Consider the following 10,490-nt stretch of genomic DNA (forward strand, 5'->3'; position numbering starts at 1 on the left):
AAAATATTTACTTTAACAGCTTAACTTTTTTTTAGACATTTTGTGAAAATGACAGTCATAAGACCTTGCAAAAATCTGATTTTAAAACTCATATAATGTAAGCATTCATGTATTTTTGGGACGAAGTATGTAGCACTCCTCTTCCAACGTCATGGGAAAAGGTCACAACTTTTTTAGATCTTGTTTTCCTAGTTGTAGGAATAACTGTTTGGTTTGACTGATGTGAACAAGTCCTTTTAATTGTATTTTGGTCTATCAAGTTGTAAAAACCTGTATCAACTACAGATGATGAGACATCTATTTTATTTTAAGTTCAAAGTGTAGAAAATAAAGAGTGTGGAGAGGGAGAGAAAAAATTAGTGTAATAAAAATGACTTTTGCTTATTCACTAAAAGAATAGTAGGGTACAGAACACTAGAAAAATTCTTGGATTAAGTTCAGAATGAATAAATTCAAATTCTAAAGAAGGAAATTATTACTAGTGATAGCTCTAATGATCTCCTTAGAAGAAAACAGTCAATGCATAAATTTATAAGTAGTTTAAATAAACTCATGTATCATAATGAGTCTGTGAGTACACATACAGTTAAGCCAATACTTGAAAAGACTTCCAAGTAATTAAGAATACTGTAATTAAAAAGGACACCATCAACATGATATCTAGTGAATTTAAAAAAAAAAAAGTTAAAAGCAGTTTCAGGTAGCACATCTGCCACTGAGTCCCCCTACCAGTTTTGGGTTTTACAATCATTTACTCTATTTTAAGTGTTGCTTTTCCTGCCACTGTGTGCCCACATGAAGAATTAGGGATATTGGCCATATACAGGAAAGTGAAACTAACTATAAACAAAGTCCTGTCAAATTCACAAAGTAAAAACAAGACAATCTGAATATTTTTCCTAATTTTTCAGTTATCTTAAGTGTTACTTGTAACACCACACACCTGACAAAACACATGTATCACCTACATCCCCAAAAGATAGCATGTCCATTGTTTAAAGTTATGTACCTGGGGATGGGCAACACAGACCAAGTTCTCATTAAAAGCCACAAAAAGTTACAGAAACCTCCAACCTGGTGTGCTGTTTCCCATTCTAACTTGAGAATCACAATAGATTTTTCCATTATTTTTGTTTTGTCAGAATGTTAAAGTTAGTCATGTTAAAAGTTTAAAGGCCCCAAGATCAACTTTCCATACTATTCCTGATCCAACACTGATAGTTCTAACATTCAAGCTTTTATGTAGGACCTACTGTACACTGAATAGAGTAAGTCCATGCAAAATCCAAGTTGGCTGATGGTCAGTAGTTTTCTAATCCAATTCAGAAGGCAATATGTGACTCCTGTTTATGTCAGTATTAAGCAACTGAACAGCTGGATGGAATATTTTAACCACATTGTTGGATGTTCAACTTTGGAGCCTAAGGAGTTTGTTTTTTACCCCAAGTCCCATTCATATATCCATCAGGCATTTCAAATTTTGTGTAAGTACATCCCTGCCATTTTTGTGTGAAACTAGAACAAACAAACACCTTATTGGAATATCTTATTCAAGAAGGTTTTTTTACATCACCTGCGCCCAAAATGTCACAGCGTCTTCAACATGACAACCAACCACATCTCCAACTGGGAGGGAAAAAAAAATATTTTAAATCAATTCTGAATTTCAGTGTTAACAAAGAAACAATCTATTTTCCTTCAGTACCTTTATTGTATCCTGTGTCTTCATCCATTACGACAAATCCTGAAACAATACAAAACATCTAGAGTTTAACCTAATAGTAGAAATTAAGGAACAAATAACCACTTTACTAGTAAAATCAATCTGGAATTCACGGAGACATGCATGGAGCCACACAATGACATTTTCCAGTCTCTTTTCAGACTTTAAATGCAATTTAATTACACTGTAGATCTGGAAATAGAATCTGTCCGCTAAATAGTGCGATCAGAACCAACAATGGAAGGAGAGGACATTTTTCCTAAAGACATCAAAACTAATAGCGGCGCCATTCTCCTCTCCTCCCCCAATATATATGAGAGAGCAGAGGGCTTTGTTCTAAGAACTGTATTTAATAACCTGGAGGATTTTTCCCTGATTAGAATTGTATGAATATGGTTTAGGATCGCCTAATAGCATCTAAATGTTACCATCAAATCTACAACTGTGTGTAAAGAGGGCATATTTTAAGCATGGCCCTATGGAAACAACAACTTTGTACTGTACTTCTGATCTAGATGGCAAAATGGCACCTTCCCCAGAGAAAATCCTGCTTTACCTAAACTGTTGCTAGTATAGGTACAACTGTAGCGTGGAAAAAGTCTAATGGTCGTCAAGAAATCCCATCAATAAAGAATTGTCTGTTCATCTTAATAGTCCTAAACCACTGACTCAACTGCCAACTTCCAGAAAATACATTCAAGTGTCTGATCATTAATCTGCATTTCAACTTTTTCCAGTTGGGCCTTCATCTGACTATGGCAGCTCCACCAGTACAAGCTCCAAGCTGACCTAGCATGGTTTACAGCAATGCAGTTTACCGTGATTTGCAACCAACTGGTTTTTACATGGAAAGGGCCCCTGCAGCCTGGTTTTTAAGTGCTGAACCCCAGGCTGCTGTGAGCATTTAGTGGGAGTGGATCCTGGAGACCCGTGGCCTCTTGCCAGGGGCCTGGCTCCCAGAACTCATGCAAGAGGAGTTGCAAAAAGCCGTCCCCGCTGCTGCCCTTCACACCAACCCCAGTGCCGCAGGCCAACGGGAAGAAGCATGCCCTGGTCTTACACCACCCGTGCCCCAGCACATATTGCACCCGATCCCCGGCGACAGCGGCCAGGATTAACCCCAGGAGCGCTGCACCGGTCCCGACACCGAGGAGCCAGCCCGTGGCTGCAGGTATCGGATGCGGGGACGGGGGAAGGTTACCCGCAGCGCGCGCTGCCCGTGCTGCGAGCCCCCCGCGCACGTGCAGCTTCAGCCTCCAGAGGCAGCCGGGCCGGGAGACTCACACACACCCGCCTACCCCGCGACCGAGGGAGGGAGCGCGCCCCTTCCCGCCCTGCGCATACGCACACGCACGGGAACCCGCCCACGCCACGCTGGTGCCCGCTCTCACGAGACGCGTCAAGCGGCGCGCGCGCCGGGGGCGAGATGCTGAGAGGCCTCGTGGCGCTGCGAGGCGGGAAGGTCGCTGCCGTCAGCGGCTCCGCGCCTCTGGCTCCGCCGCGGGCCTCTGGCCTCAGCGGGGGCTGCGCTAGCAGGGGCGAGGGGCAGAGACCAGGGGGCGGCTTCGCGCCCCTGTCACCACGGGGATTTAGTTCAGAAACAGAGCAAATATTTGGATTTTTTAAAAAATCGTCTTCCCCGCCCACACCAGCAACGGGCTTCGCACCACCCCTAGCACGAGGCCGTGCCTGGTGGTATCCCCCGCCCGACACTGCTGCCCCGCATGGCCCCGGCTTCGCCAGCGCATGGCAGCCTCCCTTACAAGTCTCTCCCCTGCAGTGTCACTTCCCAGCACCCGCTCCCCCGCCCACCCTTCGGCAGGCGCCTGGGTCTCTCTTCTGAGCCCTTCCCTGGCGTGTCCCTTACAGAAGATGCTCCTTCCAGTTTGAAAGTCTTTGCTTTCATGTGGTGTTACATCCGTGCTTAATGTAGGGTAGCCAACCCTCTGGCATTGTCCTGGCGTCTCCAGGAACTAAAGTGTGCGTAATTAAATCTTCAGTCAAAGATTATGTGGTGAGGAGACCTCCAGGAATACCTCCAACCAAAATTGGCAACCCGAATACTTAACCCTGGGTGTGACACGGAAGGCACTGTGGCAGACACACTGCCTTACGCTCATGATCACGAGAGGTCAAATGTAACTGCCATGTTTATGTTGTGGATGTTTTTGTGAAAAATACAGCAGTTTTTTTACTTGACCAGAAGAACAACTCCTACTAGTAGACAGAAATGTTACCTCCTCTTCAGGGAGACAACAGGCTTTTTCTTTTCTCTATGTTTGTACAGCACCCAGCACAAGAGAGCACTACCATAACATAAATATTAACTGAAACTACCCTGTTAAAAGTTCCCATACAAGTATGTTCTCATACAATTAATCTTTTCTTTTAAAAGAAAAATATTAAGACTCACACCTCAGAAACTCATCACTATCTTAACATGTCTCATCCTGATTGCATTCAGGAAAAGAACCCCTGGATAATACTGTAAAAGAAGAGCATGGAAACCTCTAATCATGTAAAAACTCACACATGACTAGACAACAGGACCCAGTACAGGCTGATGATTTGGTTTCCATTTTTGGAATATGAATAAAATAACTTAATGGAAGCAGTCAGACTCCTAGATAAATATTTCTTGTACACTCTTGTCCAGATAACATATGAATGTGTGTTGCTCTGATCTCTGATTTCTCTTCTACTAGCTGTGAAATAATTATTTCATATACTTAGTTGATTTATAATTGTGTTGCTTTGTTATCGCCTATCATTTTTTAAAATAATTAACATTAAAAAAAGGATGGACAGGTGCTAGTAAGTCTGAAACCAGTTAGGGCAGAATATGGAAGGCTCTGTGGTTCCTGAATTCTGAAGATGGCTTTTTTTCTTTTTAAGTTCTGGCTATATGCAAGAAGCGGACATGCCTCCAGAATAGGTTGTCCTGTTCCACAGCCAGTGTCTGCATACAGCTATCCAGCACATGTGCTTTGGCAGGCTATGGATATTTTTTAGTGGAAAAGACCCCATTGTTAGCATGGCTGTACTGATTTGTTTAAAAATGGGTCCCTCAGTCACACTTTAGCTATATACATACATGATACGGTCTTTGAAATTAGACAACTGGAATTCAGTCTTGTATTAAACAATGTCCTAGCAATGATGTAAAATTTAGAACTCTAATTCTATCCTACCAAACAATCTCTTCCAAGCAACCAGAGTTATTTTTCAGATGAGACATTCCAGAAACCCTAAACACACATAGACCCCAATTCCCCAGACAATTACACATGCACAACTTGCCTTTAAAAATGGACAGTGTAAATTAAAAAAAAACAGTTATGACTAGGTATCTCTACTTGAGGTGAGATTGCATAATTACTCATCCTACATTTTTAAAAAATCCCTGAGATAAAAGCTTTAGGAGTGGGAATAGTTACATATATTGGTTAAAAGTCATCAAAGCAGTGGTGGTTTTACCCTATTTATAGCATAATAAAGGCAAAAGGTTTTATTTTATTAGAAATAAAACTATTTGAAAAGCATTCTTCAGGGCTGATTAAGGGTTGTGAAATGTATTGAATAGCACCACTTCCAGGATAGCAAGACACCTCTCCCACTCCAGATTCCTTTGAATTAGCCACAAACTTTTAATAAGTCCAGGTGAATAACAGAGGAATTCACAATAGTACACTGATGAGTACATTAAAGTGCCTATAAAGAACTAATGTAGCTGGTCTGACAACTTCAGAGTGTGCTGGGTGAGTTCCAACGAGACTAAGGGCATGTCTACCCAACAAATTTAAGTCAATTTAAGTTATGTTGATGTAAAGCCACCACTATAATTAAACCACTGGTGCATGTCCACACTATGCTCCTTGTGTCGGTGAACAACATCCACATTAGCAGCACTTAAGAACATAAGAACAGCCATACTGGCTCAGACCAAAGGTCCATCTTGCCCAGTATCCTTTCTTCCAACAGTGGCCAATACCAGGTGCCCCAGAGGGAATTAACGGAACAGGTAATCATCAAGTGATCCATCCCCTGTCGTCCATTACCAAACAGACGCTAGGGACATCATCCCTGTCCATCCTGGATATTAGCCATTGATGGACCTATCCTTCATTAACTTATCTAGTTATTTTTTGAACCCTTTTATAGTCTTGGCCTTCACAACATCCTCTGGCAAGGAGTTCCACAGGTTAACTATGCGTTGTGTGAAAAAATATTTCCTTTTGTTTGTTTTTAACCTGCTGCTTATTAATTTCATTGGTGACCCCTCATTCTTGTGTTATGAGAAGGAGTAAATAACACTTGCTTATTTACTTTCTCCACACCGGTTATGACTTTATAGACCTCTATCATATCCCCCCTTAGTCATCTCTTTTCCAAGCTGAAAAGTCTTATTAATCTATCCTCATATGGAAGCTGTTCCATACCCCTAATAATTTTTGTTGCCCTTTTCTGAACCTTTTCCAAGTCCAATATATCATTTTGAGATGGGGTGACCACATCTGCATGCAGTAATCAAGATGTGGGCGTACCATGGATATATATAGAGGCAATATGATATTTTCTGTTTTATTTTCTCTCTCTTTCTTAATGATTCCCAACATTCTGTTCACTTTTTTGACTGTCCCTACACATTGAGTGGATGTTTTCAGAGAACTAGCCACAATGACTCCAAGACTTTCTTGAGTGGTAACAGCTAATTTAGACCCCATCATTTTATATGTATAGTTGGGATTATGTTTCCTAATGTGCTTTACTTTGCATTTATCAACTTTGAATTTCATCTGCCATTTTGCTGCCCAGTCACCCAGTTTTGTGAGATCCTTTTATAGCTATCCACAGTCTGCTAGGGACTTAACTATCTTCAGTAGTTTTGTATCCTCTGCAAATTTTGCCACCTCACTGTTTACCCCTTTTTTCAGATCATTTATGAAAATGTTAAATAGGACTGGGCCCAGTATTGACTCCTGGGGGACACCACTATTTCCCTCTCTCCATTCTGAAAACTGACTGTTTATTCCTACCCTTTGTTCCCTATCTTTTAACCAGTTACCAATCCATGAGAGGACCTTCCCTCTTATCCCATGACAGCTTGCTTTGCTTAAGAGCCTTTGGTGAGGGACCTTGTCAAAGGCTTTCTGAAAATCTAAGTATACAATATCAACACGAGCTGCTGCCAGAGGGGGTGCGGATCGCTTTTGGGAGCCGCCTGAGGTAAGCACTGCACCCCTCACCCTCTCCTGCACCTCAACCCCTTACTCCAGCCCAGACACTGCACCCAAACTCCCTCCCTGAGCCTGCCCCCCTGCACCGCCTCCTGTACCCCAACTCCCTGCCCCAGCCCAGAGCCCACACCCAACGTAACTTGTGTCAATCAAAGTTTGTGGTATAGACAGGGCCTTACAAAGAGCTCTTCTTCAGGTCTGTGAAAGGTACTCAGAATGTCAAAGCTAGATACAAAGTGGAACAGATTCTTTAGCATAAGTAGTTAACACATATTGTAAAAAGAAAAGGAGTACTTGTGGCACCTTAGAGACTAACCAATTTATTTGAGCATAAGCTTTCGTGAGCTACAGCTCACTTCATCGGATGCATACTGTGGAAACACATTGTAAGAGACCATTCAAGGTGAAGTGGCCAGTTAACGCCTCTGCAGCCATAGGACAAAAAGGGGTGTGTTGGGGGAGTTAGTGGGTTACAGAGTGTTGTAATAAGCCATAAATCCAGTGTTTTTATTAAATCCATGATTTTTAGTGTCTAGCAGAGTTATGAATTTAAGCTTCCAGACTCATCTTTTGAAGGTACACTCCCCATTTTTTTATTCTTTGACTGCAAGGATGTTAACAAAACACTTTGAATGGTCTCTTACAGTATGCATCATAGGGGCCAACTTCTCCTGGTGCTGATGGGTGCTCCAGCCTCGAGCACCCACAGAGTTGGCGCCTATGCTATGCATTAATTAACTTGCTGAACAGTCTATTCCACTTTGTATTTAACTCTGACACTGAGTACCTTTCCCAGACCTGAAGAGCTCTCTGTAAGGTCAAAAGCTTGTCTCTTTTACCACCAGAAGTTGATTCAATACAATATTACCTCACCTCCTTGTGTCTCTAATATCCTGGGACCCACACAGCTACAACATTGCAAACAAAGGATAAGAAAGACATTTTAAAATGACAGGTTTCAGAGTAACAGCCGTGTTAGTCTGTATTCGCAAAAAGAAAAGGAGTACTTGTGGCACCTTAGAAACTAACCAATTTATTTGAGCATAAGGTTTCGTGAGCTACAGCTCACTTCATCGGATGCATCCGTTGCATCTGATGAAGTGAGCTGTAGCTCACGAAAGCTTATGCTCAAATAAATTGGTTAGTCTCTAAGGTGCCACAAGTACTCCTTTACATTTTAAAATGGCAATGAAAAACCCACTTAGGCCTTGTCTACACTGCCACTTTACAGCGCTGAAACTTTCTTGCTCAGGGATGTGAAAAACCAACCCCCTGAGTGATGCAAGTTTCAGCGCTGTAAAGTGGCAGTGTAGACAGTACACCAGCACTGGGAGCTGTGCACCCAGGACTAGTAGCTACTCCCCTCATCGGGGTGTTTTTTTTACAGTGCTGGGAGAGCTCTCGCCCAGCGCTGTTGCCATGACTACACAACCACATTAAAGTGCTGCCGCGGCGCGCTTTAATATTGGTAGTGAAGACATACCCTTAGTTTACAATACCCACTTTGAAGATTAAATTTAGTGTCTTTCCCTATTTTTCCTTTTTTAATTACAAATTGTTTCCTTCCCCCAATTTCTAGTGAGCCTAAAATGAACATAGGTTTCAGAGTGGTAGTTGTGTTAGTCTGTATCAGCAAAAACAACGAGGAGTGCTTGTGGCACCTTAGAGACTAACACATTTATTTGGGCATATTTGGGAGTTGGGAGTATATATATATATATTGCTTACTGTATTCTTCATTCCATGCATCTGATGAAGTGGGTTTTAGCCCACGAAAGCGTATGCCCAAATAAATGTTAGTCTCTAAGATGCCACAAAGACTCCTCATTGTTTTCAAAATGAACATGTAACTTCATGTTTACTTCAAAGTTTCTGCATTAGCATAGCATATGTTGTAGTGCTTGTTCATGAGATAACACTGTGCTGGAATCAACAGGGGGAGCTTAAATTCATCTCCAGAAGTGCCACATAAAAGTTAGCTATTTTTATTTTAAAAATTCTCAGCAGCAGAGATTTTTAATATATATTTATATTTAACATTAAATGGATATGGGCTATCCTATTATGCATTTTAATGAATTTAATAAGTGTGTTAGCTAAATAGATTGACATACTTAATATGTCATAGCTCTGCATGGCATTGTACAGAGAAATAAATACACATCTCCTGCCTCAAGGAGCTCACAATCTAAACTGGGTAAGGTATGATACAGAAAAACCTATTTAGCCAGCGGGAGGTTTTCCAGAAAACAAGATTCAATAGTTGCTGGTTTTCATGCAGTATATATTTTGTCCCTTCTTTCTTAATTTATATTTGATTAGTTTGGCAGGAGTATGATGGTCATTTTGGGGAGGCTGTAGGACATAAAGGATCAAGGAGGATAATAGTGGTGTAGAGGAAGGTTGGGAAAAATCACAGAGGAGAGTTTCAGAGTAGTAGCTGTGTTAGTCTGTATCCGCAAAAAGAAAAGGAGTACTTGTGGCACCTCAGAGACTAACAAATTTATCTGAGCATAAGCTTTTGTGAGCTACAGCTCACTTCATCAGATGCATGCAGTGGAAAATACAGTGGGGAGATTTTATCTGTAATAGAGTGACCAGATAGCTTGAAGTGAGGCCAGTCCTTGTTTACAGACAGCCCCCCAACCTGAAGCAAATACTCACCAGCAACTACACACCACACAACAAAACCACTAACCCAGGAACCTATCCTTGCAACAAAGCCCATTGCCAGCTGTGTCCACATATCTATTCAGGGGATACTATCATAGGGCCTAATCACATCAGCCACACTATCAGAGGCTTGTTCACCTGCACATCTACCAATGTGATATATGCCATCATGTGCCAGCAATGCCCCTCTGCCATGTACATTGGCCAAACCGGACAGTATCTAGGTAAAAGAATAAATAGACACAAATCAGACGTCAAGAATTATAACATTCAAAAACCAGTCGGAGAACACTTCAACCTCTCTGGTCACTCGATTACAGACCAGAAGTCGCAATTCTTGAACAAAAAAACTTCAAAAACAGACTCCAGAGAGAGACTGCTGAATTGGAATTAATTTGCAAACTGAACACCATTACATTAGGCTTGAATAAAGACTGGGAGTGGATGTGTCATTACACAAAGTAAAACTATTTCCCCATGTTTATTCCCCCCCCACACACACACACTGTTCCTCACATGTTCCTGTCAACTGCTGGAAATGGCCCACCTTGATTATCACTACAAAAGGTTTTTTTTTAATAGCTCACCTTACCTGATCACTCTTGTTACAGTGTGTATGGTAACATCCATTGTTTCATGTTCTCTGTATATAAAATCTCCCCACTGTATTTTCCACTGCATGCATCCAATGAAGTGAGCTGTAGCTCACGAAAGCTTATGCTCAAATAAATTTGTTAGTCTCTAAGGTGCCACAAGTACTCCTGCTCTTTTTACAGAGGTGAGTGTATTAGAAGGATACAAAACAGGCATGAAGGGAAGCAGAATTAGCTGAATGCAGAGCCTGAGGTGAGAGAAGA

The 10,490-nt window shown here is 41.6% G+C and overlaps 1 protein-coding gene across 1 annotated transcript in view; it reads right to left on the reverse strand.

The window, feature by feature from the left end:
* Positions 1–10,490, reverse strand: part of STK31 (serine/threonine kinase 31) — a 94,990-nt gene that overhangs the window by 76,204 nt on the left and 8,296 nt on the right. Inside the window, exons 2-3 of the mRNA XM_073333714.1 lie at positions 1,706–1,744; positions 1,574–1,626 (exon numbers count right to left, since the gene is read on the reverse strand). Coding sequence (XP_073189815.1) covers positions 1,574–1,626; positions 1,706–1,733 — 81 coding nt within the window. The 5' untranslated portion in view covers positions 1,734–1,744. The remainder of the gene's footprint in view (positions 1–1,573; positions 1,627–1,705; positions 1,745–10,490) is intronic.

This window comes from Lepidochelys kempii, chromosome 2 (genome assembly GCF_965140265.1).
Source record: "Lepidochelys kempii isolate rLepKem1 chromosome 2, rLepKem1.hap2, whole genome shotgun sequence".
NCBI classification, from domain to species: Eukaryota; Metazoa; Chordata; order Testudines; family Cheloniidae; genus Lepidochelys; species Lepidochelys kempii.